The sequence below is a fragment of the Prinia subflava genome, chromosome 4 (assembly GCF_021018805.1).
Source record: "Prinia subflava isolate CZ2003 ecotype Zambia chromosome 4, Cam_Psub_1.2, whole genome shotgun sequence".
In the NCBI taxonomy this organism is placed as follows: Eukaryota; Metazoa; Chordata; class Aves; order Passeriformes; family Cisticolidae; genus Prinia; species Prinia subflava.
In genome coordinates this window covers 61,874,828-61,899,743 of record NC_086250.1, presented here as the reverse complement: position 1 = coordinate 61,899,743, position 24,916 = coordinate 61,874,828, and the positions used below count along the sequence as shown (strand labels likewise).

The following is a 24,916-nucleotide window of genomic DNA, read 5'->3' as shown; positions in this document are numbered from 1 at the left end:
AGGAAAATTACATAGATCATTCAAACTGCATAGATATCACATGAGAATGGCAAAGGTGTCTGTAGAATGAAAATGGCAATTGTCACCCAGAGTATTTCATTTGGAGAGATCACTCACGTAAAGTATATGATTAACCCTGAAAGTTGATATGAGGCACAATAAAAAGAAGAGCGATACCTCGAACAGATGAGAGTTCCTTCCATAGGTCTCTGCCTCACTTTAGATTTAGAATTTGGGACATTAATCAGAACATCAGGATTTTCTTTTGGTTTCCTTTACAATTAGTCTAACAAGTAGGATCTCATTCATCAAAGGGGAAACTGTCTTAGGTTCACTTCCCTTAAAAAGGCTCAATAAGAAGTACTCCAAATCAGATAATTGTGAATTTTAACTGTGATGTACTACAGAGATTATGAATATTCCAGATAACTATTTTAAGGTGGGCTAGGTGAAATAGTAAGAAGAAAGTGCTGTTCATCCTCCTGAATTTGTGACTCTATACTGAAAAATGTTTGGAACCAAAACTTATACATATGTTTCAACATGCTTTGGGTTTGAAATAGTTTATATATCTATTAAATTTAAAAAAAATGAGGGAAAAGGAGATTGACTGTCAGTGAAGCTATTGCTGTGATAAACCTCAAACTGGGAAAAGGGCTGGTTTTTACTTTCTCTGTGTCTGCTTTTTTTCCAAAAAAAAGAAAATCCATGTACAACAAGGAATGAAATTGAACGGCATAATTTACCAGCACACATGCATTTCATCATCTTGCTTACATGCACTAGCTCTGAGTCAGAAATACTCACTGAAATGTGCTACTCTTGCAAGCACTACCTAACTTTGCTCTGCTATTAATCACTCGTGATGCAAGCACTCCCACCCATTTCTGAGAACAGTGTAGGCTGTCTGATAACTCGCAGGCTTCAGGCTGCCCTTATAACGTTGTTCCACTTCTGCACACTTCCTCATACTGCTAGTTTCTCGGTGAAGATGAAGCTCCTCATTTACATAGTCTTGCTGAAGTCAACTCTCCTTGCTTTAACAAATGTTTTTGCAGTTATTTTAGAAGAGGAAGAGAATGCTAAAGAAGCAAAACTTACTGAGACTTGTCCCATAAAGCTCAAAACTAATCGGAAATGTGATGAAGGAGAGGATTGTCCTTATCAGATAAATTTGCCTCCGATGACCATCCAGATACCTAAAGAATTCAAACTGCTTGAGAAGACTCTCAAAGAAGTACAGACTCTTAAAGAATCAGTAAACAAGCTGAAGAAATGCTGCCAAGATTGTAAGCTGCAAGCAGATGACAACCAAGAAAGAGAAAGAAGTAATGAATTCCTGCTACCTAACACTGCAGAAAACAGTGAAAGCCAAGATACCAGAGTAAAGGAACTGCAAAGCAAAGTTAACAGAATGGCAACGAGCTTAAAAAATGCAAAGAGCCAGATTCAGACACTGCAGGGTCGTTTAGAGAAGCTGAGCCTCATAAACATGAACAATGTGGAACATTATGTTGACAGCAAAGTTGCAAATTTGACATTTGCTGTGAACAACCTGGATAACAAGTGTTCTTCTAAGTGTCCAGCAATGCAAGCAAGACCTGGTATGTAAACTGTTAATTCTTACTGCCTGTATAAGCTCTCTGTGCATTTCAGTAGTATTAGGTAAACAATTTAAAATATATTTTACCCAAATATCTGTGTTATTAACTTCACAAGTATCTGGTCTTTTAGGGTTTATTTATACTCCTGTAAAACATTTCAGCAGCCACTAGAGGGTTACTGAGAGCTGCAGGTGCTCAGTCCCTCCTAGAATTGGACTACATTAAGGGATTTAAAACATTAATTTTTAAAGGACAATTTTTTGTAATAAATAAACATGAAAAATTAACTTTATTTTACACCATAATACCCTTCATTAGAGACATTAAACATCAGTGACTTATACATATTTTCTCCTTGGATGAGAAAGGGTAAATCTTTTCAAGGTGTGCCTTAGAAAACTGCCTTTTTATTTTTTCTCACTGCAAAACTGCAGATACTTGAAAAGGGGTGGAAGACATCATCAGTCATCAAGTAAGTCTAGCAAAATGCTTAGTTTTTAACAGATGGATAATAAAACAATTTTCTTATCATCACAGCAAACATCTGAAAGGCTCAGCTAAAAAAAGCTTGCTAACAGCACTTCTAGACTGAGTAACATGTAACATCATTTTAACACTAAAACCTTTGCATTAATTTAATATATAAGCAGGATAGAACAGAAAACAGGTGTTATCACTGAAAATCCCACTTTTTTATTATTTAATTCTGTTAATAAAGGAATAGAACCAATACTCTCTTTCCAATGTTTACTGCTATTAAGGCAAGATTGAGGGGTTTCCTAAAAGTCATAACGTTTTTTATTACATATCAGAATCCTTGAAAACAAGAAATGTTCCCTAGAATCTCAGTGTATTCTACCACTTAGATATCAAATATAAGAAGATAAAACTCTTGAGAGACAAAACAGAGAAAGATCAGGCTGCATTACAGTCTTTAAGCCTATTGCTTAACATCCACGATTAAAATAAAATTTGTTTTCTGTTGAAAATAAAAGGATCTGCAAGTGTACAGTGTATGTACACCTGAAATTCTTGAAAGTATTCTTCTCTGAAAAGAGCAAATAAGTAATACCAAAGGTAATGCTTTTACTATATCAGTAATTAACTTAAATAAGGCAAAATCACTACAAATCAATTATCTTCATTCAGATACAAAACATTCACAAAAAGAATGAGTAATTTTGTGTTATATTAATAATGGGTAATGAATCACACTCAAGCATGGTACTTCAAAACAGACTAAATAACAGACTAAATTAATTTGTGATATTCCTCACACTAAAAGCTGGGCAGTGTTCATGGCCCATGAACATGTAGATATTTCTTATATTTTACAGCAACATGCTAAAAGCATTTTTAGCAGCAATATATTCATTATGAAAGCTAGCAAAGAAAACAGCTACAACTTTTTCCTATTCAGGAGCTATTCCTGCATCCTGTGAAAATAATAGTAAAACTTTATTTAAATAGGAGTTGAAATAAGATTATAGAAGCATTACCTGAAATGTATATATTCTGTTAAAAACTGCTCTGAAATTTAGTCCACCAAAGATTTTACAAGAAGTTCAGTGAAATAAATGAGAATTTATTGTGGATTTAGATTTGGCTTTAAAGCCTTTGATTCCTATACCTTGTGGTTTCATAAATGTCCAGTTTTCCAGCAAACAAGAATCTTACCTGAATCTTACTCCCTGCTGCAGCCTGAGATCACTCCTCCCTTTCAAGAAGTAGTTTGTCTAAATTTTCTAGGAAAAATTACAACAGAACCTGCAAATGAACACGCCCAAACATTCAAATCTACGATAGGAATGAACATGATGGTTTTGATTGAACTGAGAACTTCTGCGAGCTCTCCATATCACTTAAGAATATGGAATTCTAATACCAAGCTGTTGAACAAAATGACATTACTAGGTGCCATTGTGGATCAAAAATGGATTTTCACTCCTGGGGGTATTTTTCTTCTGAATAAAACATCACCCATTCGTGGGAAAAAGGTACTGTTAACAGTAGATGCTAACATTCTTCCTTTCTGTAAAGCTAGCAATGCCACATACACAGGAAAGCACCATTCCCTTCATTTTTCTAGGAGTCACTCAATTACTACAAGAGATATGACAATTTTATTACTTTTTTCCTGCTTCCTAAAGTAAAGTCAACACGAACACAAAGCATCCCTAGTGGTGTTATGTTCTCTGTCAAATAATGTTTACTTAATACCCAGGTTAACATTATTCCCATATGGACAAAGTTCTGACATACTGCCAGATGGAGTTGTAAATTTTAGGCAGGTTGTGAAGCTATATATTTAAATAAAAAAGCAGCAAATGTGTAAACACAGAGCATTAGAAATAAGGACTGAAGAAATCAGGTTAATTTATACAAGATAATGAAAGGATAGAGTAGAGAAAAGAACAAAATGGAAAGCAAATAATCAAAATGTCCTTATATTAGGCATTTTGACTAAAAAATGTAGTTTAGATGGGTTTTTTTTTGACATCTATCTGATGCAGAGATCCTAGGTGACATCTGTTATAAAGTAAATCTGATGGAAAAGGTATTTTGTACTACAGCTGAAATTGCTGCAACACTATTTCCAATGTAAAATTCTCTCCATTGCAAGTTCTGTATGCCATATCTGTCTGGGTAAAAAAAAAAAAAAAAAAAAAATTGAAATTATGCTTATTCTAACACTAACTGTTCTTTCACCAGTCATACAAATAATGCAGAGAGACTGTGCTGACCATTACACAGCAGGAAGAAGGAGTAATGGAATCTACAGGATTAGCCCTGATCCCAGAAACGAGAGCTTTGAAGTTTACTGTGACATGCAAACACAAGGAGGCGGCTGGACAGTGCTGCAACGGCGTCAGGATGGCAGCACCAACTTCAACAGAACCTGGAATGACTACAAACATGGCTTTGGAAACCTCAGCAGGGAGTTTTGGCTAGGCAATGACAAAATTCACCTCCTGACAAGGAGCCAGGAAATGCAGCTGAGAATTGATCTTGAAGATTTCAATGGAATCAGAGAGTATGCAAAATATGATCACTTCTACGTGGCCAATGAGTACCTCAAGTACCGTCTGAGCGTCCACGGCTACAGCGGCACCGCAGGAGATGCCCTCCACTACAGCAGGCACTACAACCACGACCAGAAGTTCTTCACAACCCCAGACAAGGACAATGACAGGTACCCCTCGGGAAACTGTGGCGCCTACTACAGCTCTGGCTGGTGGTTTGATGCCTGCTTGTCAGCCAATCTCAATGGCAAGTACTACCACAAGAAATACAAAGGTGTTCGCAATGGTATTTTCTGGGGTACGTGGCATGGTATTTCTGATGATATTCCCACTGGATATAGGCAATCCTTTAAATCAGCAAAGATCATGATCAGACCCAAAAGTTTTGTGCAGTAATTCTACACATTTCTCTTAACTAATTTGCATTGGATTGTACTTCAAATCCTACTTACTCAGTATTATACTCAGAAATCAAGTATTCAGTTATGTTTGGCAAAAGATTGTTCTAGACAAAACAACATACTTCTACATAATCTTTTTAGAGACAGTTTGACCTATAAAATGTATTAAACCCAGCATTAAAGTAACTGAATAGTTATTGCTAAAACTTAACACCAGTTAGGTCGTGGTTTTATCATGTAAATATTCCAAACATTGCTTTTGGTGCTTTTACTGACTGTGATATACCACATTTTATGATTTACAACTTTTATATTGTCTTCCGTGAGTTGTGTCTGAATGAATACCTGCATTTTAACCTGAAAATTCAGAGGTGTAACTAATATAAATTTTTCAACACTTGGAAAAAAACCTAGTCCCTCTAAAACAGTCTTTTCCCATCACCTATCCTTCACAACTTCAAAGGTATAGCACAACAATATCAATATAAATTAAGAAAAGTACTAAAAACTATTATTTTTAAAGAACTAGAAAACAGAGGGCCACATGGTTTGCCCAAAGACACAAGAATAGGCCTTGAAGAAAACAGAAAATGAAGATTCCTCAAATTTCATCCCTTTATCAAAGATTTTTCAGAGAAGTTTGTGCAAGGATTGATTAGAAGCAGAGGAAATAATTATAAAATCATAGAATCATTTAGTTTGGAAAAGACCTTTAAGATCCTTGAGTCCAACTGTTAACACAGAACTGCCAAGACCACACTAAGCCATGACCCTAAGTGTCACATGTACACATGGAGAGAGCATGTATTGAACAACAACATTCTTGCTCTTTTCGGTTCCTCCATTCAAACACAACCTCGCATTCCTCCTTGTCATTTGTAGGAGAAGGGAGTCATTATGTACTTTATTGCACATTTATTCAGGCAGGTGGACAGGTAGGAGGAAGACACATCAATAAGAATCCATATTCTTTGCATTAATGCTTTTAAATACACACAAAGAGTTTCCAGTGCCATTTTGCTTTCTCCTGAATACTTTAGGTAAGTTAAATGTTACAAGATGCTCTTGTAGAGACTCAAGCTCTCATTTAAATACTTCTTAATCTAGATATCATTAGACCCTAAAACTAAAAAATTATAAATATTTTGTAACATAAGAAAAGACTGTTCTTCCCATTTTTAGACTACATTTTGTAGCCCCAGAAACATGAAAATCTACTGTCATTTCTAAGCAAAAAAGAGAATATATGATCAAAGTTTTTCTAAAATATAACAAATGAAAAACCAAATTGTCAAATAGTGCAGGAATTTCAAATTAGAGATACTATTATTAAATCTCACATCGTAGATAGTGAGCACAAATTTGATTGCACATATCTAGACCATGTCTCTATAAAGATAGTGACCAACATTGAGTGGAGATGTAATTTATTTGTGCAAGAGGCTATTCTACTATCTTGTTACACCAATCCTGAGATGCAGAAAAACTACACTAAGACTCGATTTCTTTATCAATTAAAGTGTGGTCATTGCTGGTATAGCTTTTTTTGATTAAAAGAGATGTAAAAAGAAAGATTTCAAGTATACATCTGACCTAATTCTTTATAAATATGATGTCTACTTTTTTTTTAAGATTACGACAATACTATTATGGTTATAAGTTATGCAAATGCAGAACACTGGCAATAGTTAATTTGTAAAATATTAATATATATTGTAAAGAAGTAAATACTTTGAAGGATAATTCAAATGTAATTTGGTTTATTATATTTCAATTTTAAAGAGCAATGAAAAATTTTAATTGCAAGATGTATCATCTTTGCTTGAGAATATGTTTTGAAGCTATAGAATATTTATTTTGGGATAAAAAATAGTTGTCTACACAAAACAAAAAAAAGCAACTGATGACGCATTGGTTAGAAGAGCAAATATCTAATTGTATATGATTATATTTAATTACCTTGCATAAAATGCACAATTTGCTCCTATTCATTATATGATAAATAGCTAAGGATGACTTACAGTATCTACAAGCTTCTACTTGAAAAAGTAGAGGTCTTTTAGTCTTTTTACTACTAAGTTGTTACAAGAGAAACTGTCCTTTTAAATTCTTGTTTAAAGGAAACATTGTAAAACTCATAAATTTTAATAGAATAAGCAAGTGTGACTAAAATCACCTGCAAAAGCTTTGTCTCATCTCTTTAAGAACAGAAAGAAAAAAAAAGAAATAAAAAAAGAAAAAGAAAGTGTAATGCTGTTACAGAAATCTGCTTATTACCTGCCTGGAACTGTTGTAGATGAATCTCTGTCAATGTGTACTAGTTTTACAAAGTGTAATTCCATCTATTTGTTGCAAACATTACTTGTTTTTTTCTGGTGTAATAAAACAAGAATGTCCCACTGTTAAAGCTGTACTACTGTCGTAGATGTACATGAAGACTATAAAAAACAATTCTCATAAATAATTTTATTGATTTTCTGTAAAAAATGAAGCAGTATGAAAACACAGATAACCAACGCAGAATGACTATGTGACATGCCAAGAGAGCAATTGCTAGTAATGATAGCTCCTTAGATATCTGTCTCATGACCCTTCAGCTGCCAGATAATACCAAGGGCTGAAATCTCAGATATTTTTTGAAACTATTTATATTTTGGAAGAGGAAAAACTAATTGCCCAGTGAAGAGTTTACACAGCCTCTATCTTTAACACGAAAGAGGAGACAAACCAATGTTTTGACCTTTCAGATCACAAGAGTCATCAAAGCATGTGAATACAAATACCACCCCAAATTAAATAATACAAATTTTTATACAAAGAAAAAGCCCTTGATCTCTGCCTAAGGCTTAGTAATTCAAAACATGTCTTTCAATCTATGGAAAATGTCTATGTAACACTGATTAGTATATAAAAACACTTCTGGTTTTAATCATACTAATATTTAAATGGTGAATTATAGTGGAAAATAACTACAAACAGTGGGTTTGCTAGCAAAATTCCTCTGGCTTGTTTCCAAAATATAAAGCCCATCCATTCAATGTGATCAGCCAAGTAGACTGTAATGTCTTGGCTTTCTATGCATTGCTTAAACAAAACCAAACGAAAACTGCAAAAAAAACCACACACCAATCAAACCAGAGAAGAAATGAAAAGAAGGTTTGAAAGTGCTGGTGCTTTTTCCTTCTCTTTTAAATGCAAATACCTGTTTCCTTAACTGTGTTTATTGGGAACGGCTGCAGTCAGATTTGGAGTGAGTTGAGAACAATATGTTGCTTGATAAATTGGCAGGGAAAAAACCTTTACTTTTATGTGTTTATTTGGAAAATAACTTAAGATGAATGTCAATCCCTACCCAGACCCCTGCTGACAAATTAAACTGAAATCAAACAAAAGGTCCAAATTTACCTAGCCTCTATGATTTACATGTCATGGGAAAACCAAAGCGGGAAGGATACAATTTGAATTTTCATAGAGCAAAATAAAAGGGAGAATATAATTAAATTCTGGCCTACAAAGAAAGAAGATTTAAATATATTTAACATATCTTTAGGGTTTTTTGGTGTTCTTTTTCTTTCAGGAAAAAAAAAAGATAAAATGATACACATAGGCCTGAAGACATTGACATAAGTTTTAAAGAAAAATGGCTGAGCAATACCATCTCTAGGCCATGCTAGATGCAAACATTTCACATACTAAATCGATCTCTTTCATTTACTCCTTTAATTGAACTTTTATGCAGTTACAGTTCTTCTGCCACAAGTTAATTTAGCTGTCATGCTCAACGGTAACCAGAAAGAGAAAATAATGTTTTAAGATGGTCTGTCAAATCCAACCCTCACACAAGTCATGAGAACATGGAAATAATGAAAGCAATATTATTTTTTAAGTCCTCATTCATCATTTTTTTTCTGATTTCAGTAAAAGAGTAATCCATTTGGAAAATAATACTGGGGAAAAATAACCCAAATTACCTGATTATGTTCATATAATCAAGACAAACTGGAAGATTAATTAGGATTACATTCCACCACGAATAGTATGACATCATTTAAAATTATGCTGTACAAAATAATAATAGGTTTTACACACTTTAAAGCAATTACATGGAGTGAATTATTTTTATGGAGAAGCAGGATGCACTTTGAGAAACAAATTCTCATGCCCTTCTTCTGAGTACAAAAGCCTCTCCACTTCACTGTGCAGTTTGACCTCCACATGCTAAATCCAAACACAAGGATTCTTTCTCATGTAGATATTTAAGGCTCTGTTTATTCAGGAGTATTTGGACACAGGTGCTTTGAATCAGTACACCAGGAATCCCCTTTGTAACATTTAAAGTAACCTCATGTGTGCAACAGATGATTCTCCACCACTGATTTTTTACTGAATGCATGATTGGTTAGCATTGCTCATCACATGGTTGTGCTGACACACAAGGCCAGGTAGACCCAATTTTTAGTAGAAATTTGTCTTGTCTCAAATACATATTTTTGATGAGAAAACAGGAAGAGGGAGATTGTTCTGGAAAACAATATAGTAATATACTTGTCAAGTCTCATGAATATCAGAAATGGCTGAGAAAAGGCCAAAATGCAAGAAGATGTTGCAGTTAAAGGTTATTCCTTCCCCTAGTCTCACATTAGAGAGCTCCAATTCCTCTGTATGGTATGAACTCTGCACACTTGACTTTATAACAGCACAGAAAAACAAGACACCATAAAGACTTTCAAACAGACTTTTCAGAAATGAACAGAAATACCATCTGCTTTGGGATAATTCAAACACACCCAACCACTTCCTGGCCTTGTTTCCTCACAATGTCACCTGCCAGTGGTAAAAAGAACCTCTCCATAGAATGAGCATGTTACACCAGCTCTGTTCCCATTCCTACTGTTTGAAGGCACCTGTAAATTCACCCATTTCCTCTACAGCTTTTTTAGAAACAATCAACTTTCCTATTGCAACAACAATTTTCTTCACATTCACAATAAAAATTATTTCCTACTTGCTGGAAGCTGTTGCAAAAAACCATGCTCCAGCTTACAGACACAATACCAGCTCTAGCTGACTTCCCATGTGACCATTTCAACAAAGCCAAAAAAGATTTATTTAATTAGCAGTCAGATTGCTGTGTGTGGAGGTGGAGACAACATCTGTCTTAGCTGTCTGTGCCAACATATTTGTATGCTTTTTTGTTGGGCCAGGAGACTTTGAAGCTTGTAGTGTGGAGTGTGCCAGGATCAGCTTAAGTTTAAAAATGTTGTTTGCTTTCAACATACTAAGCTGTGTCAAGATTTTCATGTCTTTGATAGAGCACATACATATTTGGTGAGTATTAAAACAAATTATGCACTGCTATAGTTATGATGTAAAAATAAAGTGATGATCATACTTTATAACAGCAGAAAGCATGCTGCAGAATGTGTATGGAGATAGAAATTAAAATTCTGCTTATGTAAAAAAAAAAAAAAAAAAAAAATCCATCCTAATCTACCAAAGTAGGTTTTCTAGGAAACTTTTCATTTTAGGATAAATAAACTTTTTTTTAAGAAAAGTCGTTTCCACCCACCATTTAACCCATGTTAGGAGAGAATTAAAAATCAGTTTGCTACCAAAAGAAATTGGAAACAACTGCAATTTCTAGAATGGTATTGTTGGTTGTCACTATGCCACTGAAGAATTATAAAAAATATTGATTTTTAATATATATATATGAAAGTTGTACCCAGCCTTTGTGATTTCCTCTTCTTTCCTGCAGCACAGATGAGAAAAAGGAGAAAAATGAGAAGTACCTTTCTCCCCTCAAACAACATTCAAACACATGCATCATTCTTTGACATTAAAGTTCTTATAGATAGCAGATAGACATGAATCAGCATCAGATAATCAGAAACAAAATTTGCTTGAGAATTCTTTGTCATACTGTTGATTTTTTGGTAAACGGAGATTTTGCTCTGTGTTTCCACTAGAAACACAGAGCAAAATGAGATTTTGGTTAGCATCTTTACTAGCAGTTACTATAGTCAGGAGTACAAATTCATAAATCTCAGGAAGACTCTGAGTTTCAAAATAGTAATGAAAAATATTCATGAAAGGTTCTTTCAGCTTCTTGATGGCAATAGGACACTTGGACATCAGTGAAGAGGAAATGTAGCATGATAGTGACAACTTTCATCAAAAAAAAAGCAGAACAAATGAAAGATTTGGTGCTGGTATCAGACAGAGGGGACTGACCATTTTATAGGATATAGAGTGCAACAGTTTGCAATAGTCCAGTCAGGAAAATCTCCCAAAGGAGTTTATTCTTCTGCATGTTTAGATTTAGCAATGGATGATGTTTGTTAGCAGGAAGGGATTATTGTGGTACCTTCCAAACAAGGTACCCACTCACTGGATCTGGAAAACAGCAAAGCACTTTTCATTCACAAGTGCATTCATTATTCTGCAGAACTAATAACTGCCTCAGAGTGTCCACTGCAAAAACATGCAAGATAAATGTTGCAGAATCTTTCTTCTGGTATGGTTTTAAAAATGCCTGTATACATTTGACTGAACTACCTTTGTAGCCTAAGAACATACCAAGAAATGAAGAGAAAGAAAAAGCACAAGACACTGTCTTGAGTAAAAACACCTCAAACTGGGAGAAGATACCCACCATTTGATTTCTCTTTGGAGGTTTTTTGTTTGATTCACTATCAGATTGGGAAGATTTATAGAGTAGGGGTCCTTTTTTGTGTCTGGGATTGTGATTTGGGCAACAAAACAAAACTTAAGCATCAGAAGAGGATTTGAAAACGGTAATAGATTACAAACCAAACATCAACAACATCATTATGAGAAATGGTGTTTTATTTATTTATGTTCTTTTTAAAACTAGATCAGGTAGAGGAAAATAAAACACAACTTGAGTGGCCAGAGGGGGAAAAAATGTTACTGTGCAACATGATGAAGAGCAAAAATTATGAGGACAAAAATGAAGAGAAGGGGCAGGAGGCAATTTGTTAAATGGTCTTTTTTTAGTTTCATTCTGCACAATCTTGTCTTTTTGAGCATTTAATACAGTTTCATATCACATTTTGTTGCTTTTTCTATTCAAATAACAGTTTCAGTTTTTCTTCTGCTGCTTTAGCAATAACAGCATTGTTGTAGCAAGGATGATATAAGCATAAAGGGACAGGTTAAATGTATTACACTACCATCTGTTGCAAAAAAATTGTAAATTTGCAGGCAAAGGGTGAATACAATTTTAGATAATTTTGTTGAAGCTAACTACTACTAAATATCCATTTAATAAAATTAATGTCTCTAAATTTAGACAATATACATGTATGACAAAATTCAATACATTTTTGCTGCCTTTTAAGAATCAGATTACATATACATGGTCTATAATCCACTAAAATCAAAATAAAGCCAGCATAATTTATTGCTTCTTAATGCAGCATTTATTCAAATAATATATTTCTTTCATCACACAGGTACTAGACGATGTAGTTTTCCATGAAAATTATTAACAGGTGCAGATTGATTTATTTCTAACACTAGAAGAAAACAAGATATGAGGAAAGATTCATAATTCAAGAAATTCAATTAGAAGTGCTAGAGCAAAGATCTTTATTTCAAGGACATAAAAACAAAGGGTAAAAGAAGTGAAAAGTTCATTTTTGACTGTATGGCAGTACCCTAACCAACAGAACAGGAGATGTCAACTTGATAATAAATAAAAACACTTGGTGAAAAGAAGTCATGATGAATTGGGTGGCTTTTGTTTGAACTCTCTCAAGTTTTTAGTATTTCTACCTAACCCACAAAGCTAAACAATGCTACTATGTTTTATTAAAAATGAAGGTGAGAGAGTGTACATTTTTGACTTCTAGTTCTTTGTATGTTTGAGTATCTTCTGCTGACATGAGAAAAACCAGACTAGCTTTACTGGAAGAGGTCATATATCTGTTTTTAAAGAAATCTTATAACAACAAAAGGTGTCCCTTCTGATAAGTACATACTGTGCAGGCATAAATGACCACTCAGTGAAACTGAGATAATGTGCTACAATTCTGCTTCTGTGGAAAAATCCTGAAAGCTGTTCCAAGTAGTTGAAGCCAGCATCAATGCCAGAACCTCTATGGTGACCGAAGTCATATATTTATCCCTGAATTATGTATAAAGTTCAACAAAAGAAAACAAATACGTCAGTGGAAAAGAAGAAATGTGAATAAGTGATGAAAAGCCAAACTCACCAGTGAAGTACAAGCCCAAACTGTTAAAAATTATGGTAAAATAAATGAGTCATAGTTCTCTTCTAGAAATTGACAAAATGACCAGAAGACCTCATTTATGAAATATTATGCAAATTGCTTACTTTGTTTTTCCATAGCACATTCTCTCTTGAGTTGGGAATAACTCTAAATACGAAGTTTACCCTGTGTTTGCCATTAATGGTTTACAATGTTATCAGTGTTAAACAAATGAGCTTTAAATTTGATATGCAGAATAACCTCTTTGGAAAGATTTTTTTTTAAAGAAAGAAGTCAGGCAAATAATCTAATAATTTTCTAGAATAAGTCTAGGAAAATTAGTGTTCACCATGATTAAAAAGAAGGAAAACAAAGCAGAAATGCAGCATACAGTTAAGAAGGGGTGTGGGGACACTTTTGCTGCTGCTTTGGAGTGAGAATAAAGGGGGTTTGTGCTGCAACAATACTGAAAGCTGTGGGCACCCCATGCACTGGCACTGGACTGAAAGCAGCAGCTTTAAGCTGTGTTCAGTATGATCCAATAGCAGGATAGGAAAGGGCCAGTCCTATTTTCCCCTTCACTACAAATTCTTGCCCTGTCCTTTCTCCTGACCTTAGACTGCAGGCACAGAGTGAGAGCCAGGGCAGCAAACTGATCTGACAGATCCAAGATGGAAAGAGTCCAAGGTAAAGCAACTTTAGGTAAAAACTTCAAGAAAAACATAAAGAAAAACAAAGCCAAAAGAGAGAGATGTATATTTTTATTATAAAGAGGGCAGAAATTGGCTGGTCTCCCTTTTTAATGGGGGAAAGGCAAGAAGAAAGCTGCATTATTCACTACAAAGGAAACTTAAACTGGGATATAGGGAAAACTTTTTATAAAACCATGGCAATGATGACATATTGGAAAAGGACACCCAAAGAGCTATCTCCACCAATTAAAGATTTAAGAACAAATTAGACAAATATCTGCAGAGAATCTACTTCAGTGCCAACTTTGGATTAGATTATCTCTTAATTACTCTTCTGGCTTTACATTTTTAAGGATTCTTTTGATATATATTTGATATTTAAAATTTTAAAATATTTCTAGCATTACAAAAGACTCCTTAAAACAAAAACAAAAAAAAAAAGCAAAAGAAACTGAATTTACAGTGCCTCAGGAGCTACTTACCTGTGATTTTTCCTGCAACTATGGAGCCTTTTAAAAAATCATGATGCAATTACCTCTACAGATAGAATAGTACAAGAACAAAACCAAGACCTCTGTATTCTCATTCCCCTTAAGACCATGATCACTGAAAAAAATAACATCTATCAAGCACAGCATCCCCAGCAAGAATATAAATCTTTATAGATCTTAATATATATATATAAATGTTTCACAGGATTTTCTTGCCACCTAGAAAAAAAATCAAAGAAACAGGGATGATATAGACAGTCCATGGTAACAACCTTCCATTAACAGCAAAAGATACATCCCAGAATAATTAGTTTGCACTGTTACAGACAGAGCTGGGCACACGGTACCTCATCTAAACACTGAAATGCAGCACTTGCTGTTAGGTCACTGGGTTCCTCCTCCTGGCTGGGAGGTGTTGGGGTCAGTGCACAGGTGGGTGAGTCACTCTCAGTCGCCAGTTCTGTGTCAGTGGCACTTCCTTCATCGCTCTGACTCATTGTTTAAAGCTCTAGAAAGTAACAAAAACACCAACACAGTTCATTAGATCCAAGGATATACATGACTGTGAAAGATAAATGTGCAGTGTAAGAAGCACTCCATCAGCATGTCAGACCCACGCTCAAACCACAGAAGCCACAATGTGAGCAAATTATGTAAATCTACAGTTACAGCTTCATGAAAGACTTCATGCAAGAGGCTGCCCTATCACTCTATCATCCTCTTGAGTGTTTTTAAAGTATCATGAAGAAAGCTCTCATTCCAGTTAGCTAACACAATCTTTTAATAAATGCACAGCGAGAGAAATTAAAGAAGGTTGGGACAAGCAGGTTTGTTGGAAAACATAATTTTGCTATATTTATATTATGGAAAATCCCATATCCATATCTATCATTTAGGAATAGAAATCTCTAAGATACTTGCATTAGAAACAGTTAGATCAAGGACACTGAATACTTACTTCTCAGCAAGATGAAACTTAATGCCATAAAGTTTCTGTAATTTCACTTTGTGTTTACTGTCTTGGTCCAGCATACAAGAGGATACAAAGCTCCTGGTACCCTGATAAGACAGCAATGTCCATCAGGTTGGTCCATCATTACATCAAATGTGGATTTATATCTGAAACCCCATCTTCTGGCATAGCAGCATCTTAAGAGTTTTGTATATCCAAAGAGTTTTAAAATACCAACCTTTTGCATGAAGAAGCACAAAAGGTGGCAAAAAAATGTCAGGAGAAAAATAGACATGGGATGACCCAACAGAGACAAGAAGCATCTTACAGAGGGAAGAGAGGGGAAGAGGGACTTCTAAGGCACACAGAAATCTTGCCATGACATAGTGAGATAGGGGAGGCACTGAGCATTTGTACAGCAACGCAGAGTTCAAAGTGGAGGTGGAGGAGTTCAAGAATTCCTTCCTAAGTTCACTGAAGTTGTTTGTAGATGACAGGAATGGACAGATCAGTGTCACCGCATTTTAGTGTGAAATTTGGGGAGAAAGATCATCAGTTTTCACAAATGTTCACCTGACACCACAAGGTCTTTCTACATTAGCTGTTATGCAGAGGATATTGTATTCTGCTATGGAACCACATCATTATAAAATCCACATCAGCTGCCAAAGATGCAGAATCCTCTTCAAATTAGGCAGTCTTGACATCATTCAGCCTTTCACATAACATATGGGAGACATTTCTCTTTTTTAAATGAGAGCATCTCACTATAAGTGAAGGACAAGCAAAACTAAAACTGTAATAAAATTAAGAAGAAATTTTGAGACTGTTTCAATAATATATACCAGATCTTTCTAATGAAACAGAGCAAATTAGCTGCCACAAAACTTGCAGTTAAGAAAAATATAATTTAATTTTCTAATTGTGGTGGGAAAATGGATACAAAAATGTTGTGTTGTTTGTATTCACCTTTTGAAAAGTCACTTGTCTTCTGTAAAGGTATTGAAAGTTAAACTGGAAAGTTTATTACTTTCTTCAATACTGTTTGGAATTCCTTCAGGAACATTTTGACTTTTAGAGAGATTTCAGTGTCTGTATTTGCTTATGGAAAAAAAGGCAATTTCATTATCCCTCTTGGAGGAGTCAAAACATTGTGAAATAACTGTAAACATCATAGAAGCCAAGAAATAAACTCTAAGTTACTGTACATAAACATGTATACACATTTATAAATAGCCAGTAATTTTTCATCTGTAAAGAACTGTTGAATATTTTAGCATATGCATATTGTGTTTATGGCTACTGCAGCTTTATTTCTTCCTCTTGACTTAGAATTTAGACAAAGGGAAAAGCACTGTGGCAGAAACTCTAATTAGAACAATGCCAAAATGTGAGAGTTTCATGGGTGTAGGCATATTTGGAGATACTTGTATGTGAAACATACAGTTGACATCAGTCAAAAATATAACTCCTCCCAGTACAGCTGTACAAGAGTCCTCACCAAGACTCCAGTTTGCTGGGCAGGGAGAGAACAAAAAACCTCTTCTGACTCTGGAAAGTTTATAGTTTTATGTTAAGACACAACTATAGAAATCTGAGAGAGAGAAAAAGTATTAGACAGCCTCAGCTAGTGTGACAAGCCCTTGTCTCCATGAGGTTTTAAGAGGGGACAGACATAAGCAAAACATAGGTAGGTTTATGGGACATTAAAATAAGTTTCACATTCTGCCATTACCTACTACATTACTAAATATGTAGTTCAGCTTATATAAAATTGGATCTATAAACTTCAAAAAGCAAAGTGGAAATTTTGTGTCTTTGCATTATCTAGTAAATAAACTGTTTAATTGAAATAGGAACAGAAGGTGTCATGATTTCTAACTTCACAGAATAGTCCAACAAGTATGGATGTTTTCAAACTGTAGAACTGCAAATAACATCACAGCCTTGATCCAAGACCCAGAACTGCAGAGAAAGGGAATTACAAGGCTGTTTTGGAACCTGGGTCAAATCAGGCTGAGAATTGTCTTGTGAAACAGCTTCAGGGCAGCAATAACAACAAGTCTGAACTCAGAGTCCCCAAATTAATTTCAGCGTCTTTACTTCTGTTTCTCTCTAGCAAACAGCAATGTTCATACACAAATCAGTGCAGAATCCAGGTAGGTGACATTTAGCTGCATTGATTCTTTTCAGAGTGACAGATGTAAAAAATAGTAAAATTTTACTCTCAGCATAAAGAGATGCAGGTCCATGTATGCAGATGAATCAACTATCTCTGCATATTTCCAGCCCACAGCTGAATTTCTGGGGAGGGACAGAAGTACCCACCACTCATGGTGTGGTGATGCTTCCCTGAACCCATCCCTTTTTCCCTGACAGATCAATGTCACATACAAAACTTTCAGTATTGGTAAAATACAGGGGAATGGAGATTTTCATTTTACCTCGGCATGACATGAGGAACCAGTTTGAATCTGGCTCCTTGATGTCACCTAGTTCTTTTACTGAATGAGTCACTGAATAATCACAACTTTTCTATGCCACTAGGTTTATTCCTAATGTTGAATCATCATTTGACAATCCTTTTTCTAGGCTGAAGCAGACAATCCACCTGCCCTTCTCTGCCTTCCACTGTCCTTATCATTCTTCAAAACTTTTTCAGTTCTACCATATCCTCCTCAAAGAAAAGGGATGAGACCTACAGATAATACTAATAACAGGAGCACCACAGATTTAATCGATCACACAGTGATCCTATTCCCACCCCTTAAATTTTATTTTTTATGCTTTTTCCCTTATGTTAAAGTAGAAGACCTTCTGTTTTAACTGGGAAGAGACTGTGCTTTAGCATGAATGGATGTGTCTTTAAACAACAAAACCATGTCAACATTAAACGATAATTGAATTTAAAACTACATTTTGTACAATAGGAAATTATCATACACATGTGAATCAGAACGGATTGTTTGATTACACTCCCCTCACCACTTTGGGGAAATGAGAGCACACCATGTACCTAAACTGCTCAACAATTTCTGTCACAAGTTCTGCTGTTTTCCCTTGTTTTCAAGGATTTGGGATAGACCTACCCTGAACCACACAAAGACTTTATCTGCTGGAGTTCTAATTAGATATGGCTAAGAGAAGAAGAATTTGAGTGGTAAGATTTGCCACTTCCCATTTCACATGGTTTCCATGAGGAACTTAATTTCCTCAGAAAATTTCTGGTAGCGTGACAAACAAAAAAATCCCTGAAATTGAAACTATTGTGTGCTTTGCAATGCTGCAGTACAGAGGAGAAAACAAACATAACATCATTTGCTGCCCTTCTGAACTGTAGATACATCTTGAGAACTAAGAAGATTCAAGGAAGCAGTTCAGAAATGCACCATTAAAAAAACCCCAAAATACAAATAAAGGTGCCCTATTTTCCTAAGAAGTGAAGTCACATTTTTTCTTCATTATAATTATACCAAATGGGTAAAATTAATCCTGCCCAGACAGGACTAAGTTTATACCCTGTGGGTACCTGCAGCAGTTTGTGATTATTCCATGATAAATTCCAAATACAGAAGTTAGAAAAATGTATTCCTTCTACAGCCTCTCCTATAAATCTTATTTAATTCCTCTTTCCTTGAAATCCTAAAAGTGCATCTGATAGTGCTTTGGCTTAAAATCCATTTTATATAACTTTATAGAACTTCTATGAGTTTTTAGGGTTTTTTTAACTTTTGCATGAAATACTGAATATTCTTTGGCATACAACACCAATATCTGCTAAAATGGCAAATAAGGATTGTAATTCACTAAGCTATCGAAAGTGGAGTTCTAATTAAATCTTCACTTATAAATTTGATATAGCTTTTTTGCAAGTGACAAGCCAAAAAATGGAAGAGGAAAACAAGTAAATAAATAAATATTCTTGCACTGTTGGATTCTGCTACATGCTATACCAGCTGATCCAAACAAAAGCATGAAAGTTAAACAGAATCAATATAGCAAAAATATAGATGACATAAGCAAAACATTAAATACATGAGGTTTCATATGTATGGAGAAAGAACTTCTTCCTAGTAACTACTTTTTTTCTGTTTTATTCAGTATTTTTAACCATGTGAGTATATTTAGACCTTATCTAATGAGAAAACCCAACAGTGTCAACGAAACATAAACACAACTGAGGCTTAAACATCTTGGAATGGTTTCTGGAACTAAGTTCTCAACTATGCAAAGCCTGACAGTATTAAAGGTGATGCAGAGCACGGTTTACTGTGGATTGCGGGTACTGATAAACCTCTGCCTACATGAGGAGCACCAAATTCCGGACTCCTAGAGGAAAAGCTGCTGTGAGAAAGCAGCGCTGGCGTTTTGGAGGAGGTGGGAATTGAGGATCGGGAACAGCAGCCCTGACCCAGGGAGAAGGGGGGCAGCGGTGAGCCCCGCCTTACCTGGGCCGTGTCCCTGGGCACAGCCGGATCACAGAGCCCTTTGCTGGACTGGCTGTCACCTAGTGGAGTCACAGCACACTGCAACACCCCTCTTACACATCTGTAATTTTCCCCTGACAAACAAGCTGCCATCCACATTTGGTATTGGTCTCGAGGGTGAGAATTTTGTAGATTTTTTTCCCCGAAATCTATTTCTGAAGACTTGGGAAAAAACACAACTTCCAGCCTCCTTCATGTCCCAAGATATTTCCTAATACTTTTTTAACTTTCTAGAATTCAATTTTTGTATACTAGACTATTAGAAAGCAGGCTGGCCCATTTTGTGCTTAACCTAATGATTGAGACTGAGTAACGTAAATCAATGAAATAATTTAACTTGAAGGGTTTACAGATGAATATGAATCTTCATTAACCTTCCCACAGTGAAAATTACTGATGGACAAAAAAAAAAAAAAAAAAAAAGGGCAATCTTCTTTCCTCTTGGACACTGAGATGTCATTTTAGATTCATAAATAATCAAAGCCAGACAGTGACAGAAATGGAAATAGGGCTAATGAGATGAAAAGTATTTGATGACTAAGTATCATGCATGGTTATTTATGAAAAAGAAACACATGGAGTGCAAAAGGGAGACAGTAATTAAGAAACAGGCCCAGATTTCATTATTTCTTGTGTTGCAATCTTGCTAAGACAATGCAGCTTTCTGTGCAATTTTCTCTCTTATTATTGGCAGCAAATGACAACCATGACAAGAATTCAGTCCCTGACTGTACGTCATCTATTGCCCACATGCCCCACCTCATTTTTTTACATTGTTATATGATGATAATGTGGGCTATGAAGCACTGAAGAGTATTTTAAACTGGATTACGCAGTTTCCTGCTTGTTTGTAAACCTGTAAGTCCAATTGTTCCATGGAGTATTTGTGCAGAGGTCAAGAAAATATTTATTTGCTTGGCTTAAAACTGCTAAAAAGCAATACAACTCATAACATATTGACTAAACCGTACTGACAGAGAGCTATTCTGGTGCTTTGCGATATCCCTTCAAAAAACCAGCTGGTTTTCCAACACATCTGGCAAACTTCTTCTATACCAGCTGACCGAGGACATTTCAACACTCGCTGTAAGGCTTAAGAGAAGTAAAGGGCAGCCTGCCCTGGGGTACCTGATCTCCTCACGCGCGACACGGCACCGCCCTGGGCCCCGCGGGGGTCGCACTCCCGGCCCTCAGGGACTCCTCAAACAGGGCTGTGGCGGTGCCGCTTGACTTGCTTCCCGCCTCGACGTCGGAGCCGCGGCTTTGCCTCTCTTGGCCCCGGCGCCGACCCCGGCCCCGGTCCCTCCCGGCCGCCGCAGAGCCCAGCCCGGTGAGCGGCGTCCCCGTCGCTATGGCGACCCGGCAACCGCTTCCCGCCCGCCTCAGCCAGCTCCGCTTCTGATTGGCTTTTGCGTCCAGCCCGCCGCCCAATAGGAGCACACTGCCGGCAATGTCCCGCCCTCCCCGCTCTCCGATAGGCCCGTGGGCACGGCTGTAGTTCTTTCCGGGCGGTGCAGAACTACAGCTCCCAGCAGGCTCCGCGGCGGAGCTACCGCCTGTTTACCGGCCGTGCCGGTGCCGCTCCCCGCGTGCAGCCGCGCCACGTGACCGGCCGGGGGTCACGGCCGCCCGCCGGGAGCGGCCTCGTCCCATCCTTCCGTCCCGTCCCGGGCGCTCCTGACGCGGCTGCCGGGCGCTGTCGCCCCGCCAGCAGCAATGAGCGCGCTGTCCCCGCGCTGGGCGGCCCTGGCTGTGCGAGCGGCGGGCGGGCGGTGGGCGCCGCCCGTTCCCCGCCGCGGTCGCAGCGGCCCCGGTCCGCCCCCGCCGCGGGAGTGGGCGCTGTCGGTGAGCCCGCGGGGGCGGCTGCGGGTGCGGCTGCCGTGCCAGGTGAGCGTCCGCCCGCTGGACCCGCAGCGCTGCCCGGGCGCGGACCGGGTCCTGGTGGCCGTGAGCGGCGGCAGCCCCGGGCGGCGCGGGCGGGAGCGGGACCCGGTGCGGGTGGAGCACGACGAGGCGCTGGGGCAGGTGGCGATCGTGGCGGACGGCGTGGACAGCAAGACCGCCGTGGACGTGCGGACGCCGGTGAAGTTCGGTGAGAGCGGGGGAGGCGCAGGGATCGGGGGGATCCCTCCGGGGCTGGGCTGGCGCTGCTGCTTCGGCTGGGAGCCGGTGTTGGGAAAAGGCATCGCGCCCTCGCTAATCCCGAACATCCCGGGGTGTTCTCTGCGTTCCCGGACTTCCTGGATGTTTGGGTGCGTGATTTGTTGCTGGCCCTTTTGCCAGCAGTAGTTGGTGCTAAAACTTGGGCTGGTGGCACTTGGAGGATGATCTGTCATTTGTGCTCCGGGAGCTGCTGCTCCACAAGCCTCGGCTCCGAGACAGTGTCCTCAGCAGGGCTGTGGGATATTCCACCCCCGCTGGTGTTTGTTGGGCTCAGTGGCCATCCACAAAAAACCCTGCGAGGTAGCGAGCGATACAGATGAAATACCAAGGGCTCACTTGTCCAGTGCAAACGTTGCATTATCTTTTTGGGCACAGGGCTATAATCTGTGCAGGGTTTCTTGTATGGAACACAGTTTGGCAGAGCAGCTGTACTGGCTGAAACCAATAAACATCTCTGCTAAACTGACAGTGATGTTCTGACCTAAGTTCAGGGAGTACAAACTCAGAGATTTGTGTTCAGTCATCACTGTGGTTTTGGTTTTTTCCTGTGGATTTGGGCATTTTCCTATACAGTGCAGAATGTTTCACCATGCTGAAAAAACTTTTTGATGTCCAACACAGCTGCTCTCTTTTTTTGCCTAAAGTTATTGAAGACTGATGCATTATTCCATTTAATGCCTTGCTGCAGTTGTGATATTAGAAATGATGAATAATCCTACTCTATTTACTCTTCATACATGTAATCGATGACTTTTGTAGAATATGATGTTACATATAGCAAAGACATTCTGCACCTTTTATCTTACTTTACCTTTTTACCCACCATGTGTCTTAGGGAAAATTCTGCAATGTGCTTTTTTCCCCCCCTTGTTTTCTTTTAGAAGGACCTGAACTGTATATAATTCAAAATGGAGGAGTCCTATGGGTTTGACATAACATCATTCTCACATTTTCCAGTCTTACTCATGCCTATAGTTTCCCTTTTTTTTAAAGCACTGCTTATAACTGAATGGGTGTTTCTTAAATATGTTTATCACAACGTAGGGTCTGTTTCCTAGCAACTAATATATGCACAAATATTCTGTAACTAAATACAGAAAGAATATTTGTGCATATAATCTCACCCTTCGTGCTCTTAGTGTGCTTTGCTCAGTCAGAATGGTTGTACAGATTCCTACCATGACTCCCATGGTAGGAATGGACAGCCCACTGCCCTGTCTCTGGTCATAAACAGATGCTCAGGGAAGAGTAAGAACAGAACAAATGGAAATGATCTTTCATCCAAGCATTCTCTTAGCTGTCAGCTGTTTTCATCACAGGATTTTCAGACCTGATACAGCTCAGCCCCTCAGTGGATCTCTGCTGAGTGTCCCTTTACACGTGGGAGCAGTTTCAGGGTGAGAGCTTCCTGGTAAACTCTTGGCAGAGTCCCACAGTTTAATTTCCTGCTGTTTTATTATTTGTGGTATTCCAAGGTCCTCCTGCAGTTTGTCAGTGAGTTTTAACTAGTCTGAATAATTTGGTGTCGTTGATAAAAATTTCCAACCTTGCTATTTGTGCTGATTTCCAGCTTCTTGTACTGTTGAAGATGGCACATAGCTTATAGCTGAAAGACAATATGGAACTAAGGGTATTGTTAAAGACATTTGAAAACCCAAGTTGTTCTCTTAAACAGATCACCTGTTACCTCTGTATTCGTTGGCTCTGTCAGTGCACTGTAGCCAGACTGTCTTCTCCAAGAGTCTTGTAGCCTTGACTCTTACCTGAGAATTTTCAGTTGCTATCTTGCAGCTCTTCTTTTTATTTTTTTGCCTCCCTTGCTTGGCAAGCACAAAGATCACCTTGGCTTGTCTGTAGCACATTCACAGAGTCCATCCTGTAATTACTGAGAATCAAACAAAACCAGGGTCCCATTTATTACCCTTCAGTTCTCTGGTACCAGGTATGTTTGGATACTGTAGTCCTTTACTATTTCACTTTCTCCAGGATCTCTGAGTGACTATTACAAGTCACTCCAGAACTGGTTATTCCCAAGGTGCAGAATTCATTGTCTTAAGAGGGGAAGAATTTCAGCCTTCATAAAGGGTTTCAGTGTGGAGAACCTTCCTAAAAGTCTTGATAATGAATCCTGATAGATGGAAAACAATCATTTTGCTTTTGTCCTGTTTGAGATTCTTACTCTAGTCTGAGTGTCAGCCAACACTGCAGACAGTCCTAGGGGCTTTCTTCTTGGAACAGGATTTCTTTTGTGTAGGTTTCTAAGCTGTTCCACTTGGGTTGGTGATAAGCTCATTCAATTCAGGTTCCCTGGACAATCTGTGCATTATAATGTCCTTCCACAAGTTGCTTTTTGTCCCCCATAATTAGCATGATGTACTGTAGTATACATGTATATGTAGTATTGTTCATGTTATCATCCAGGTGCATCTAGAGATATAGTTACAAAAATGTAAGGTTGTGGGGTTTGGGTGTTTTAAGTTTTTACTCAGTGAAGTACAGCTTTTGCTTGCCACTGAGTTCTACTTTTAAGTGTCCTTGCAGCTCTATTTTTTTTTAATTTTTTTTTTTTTATTTCTGAGTATTAGTTTGTGTTCAAGTTGCTCTGTTTATTTATTTAGAAAAGAATTATCCATTAAATATCATTGCATAAGCAAAAGATCTTATCCCTAGTAAAAACACATCTGAAACCAGAAAGGAACTGTTGTTGCTCTGCAAACACTTTGGCTTTTCTCTGGCTTTCCTTGGGTGCTTGAGGAAGATGTTAACTCTGTTCTGCTGAGACAGTTTTGCCTGAGCTCTGTCCATCACTTAGCTGTAAGAAGTTGAGAGGTTGATGTGAATCTCTTTTCAATGTTCTTGTTTTCTT

At 37.7% G+C, this 24,916-nt stretch overlaps 3 protein-coding genes across 10 annotated transcripts in view; 2 read left to right on the top strand and 1 right to left on the bottom strand.

Annotated features, from left to right (window-relative positions):
• The window catches only part of CCDC146 (coiled-coil domain containing 146), a 65,961-nt gene extending 44,703 nt beyond the window's left edge, over window positions 1-21,258 (bottom strand). For 6 of the 7 annotated variants that reach the window (XM_063396928.1, XM_063396934.1, XM_063396932.1 and 3 more), the window contains exons 1-2: window positions 21,016-21,258; window positions 14,796-14,956 (exon numbers count right to left, since the gene is read on the bottom strand). In XM_063396928.1, the coding sequence (XP_063252998.1) occupies window positions 14,796-14,945 (150 nt within the window). In that variant the 5' untranslated portion in view covers window positions 14,946-14,956; window positions 21,016-21,258. Of the gene's footprint in view, window positions 1-14,795; window positions 14,957-21,015 lie in introns of those variants that run through there. The other variant, XM_063396935.1, reaches the window with a different exon arrangement.
• FGL2 (fibrinogen like 2) lies at window positions 866-5,877 on the top strand. Its single transcript, XM_063396927.1, has 2 exons — window positions 866-1,604; window positions 4,317-5,877. Exons 1-2 carry the CDS (start codon window positions 866-868, stop codon window positions 5,021-5,023), a joined length of 1,446 nt encoding a protein of 481 aa, XP_063252997.1. The 3' UTR covers window positions 5,024-5,877.
• Window positions 21,259-21,464: 206 nt separating the features above from the next.
• The window catches only part of FAM185A (family with sequence similarity 185 member A), a 39,097-nt gene continuing 35,645 nt past the window's right edge, over window positions 21,465-24,916 (top strand). For both annotated transcript variants that reach the window (XM_063396947.1, XM_063396946.1), the window contains exon 1: window positions 21,465-21,979. In XM_063396947.1, the coding sequence (XP_063253017.1) occupies window positions 21,604-21,979 (376 nt within the window). In that variant the 5' untranslated portion in view covers window positions 21,465-21,603. The remainder of the gene's footprint in view (window positions 21,980-24,916) is intronic.

Bases quoted from the DNA above. Each gene is read 5' to 3' on its own strand.
- FGL2 (XM_063396927.1), top strand. From the start codon at position 866: ATGCAAGCACTCCCACCCATTTCTGAGAACAGTGTAGGCTGTCTGATA. The intron at 1,605-4,316 runs GTATGTAAACTG...TTCTTTCACCAG, and splicing joins AGCAATGCAAGCAAGACCTG to TCATACAAATAATGCAGAGA.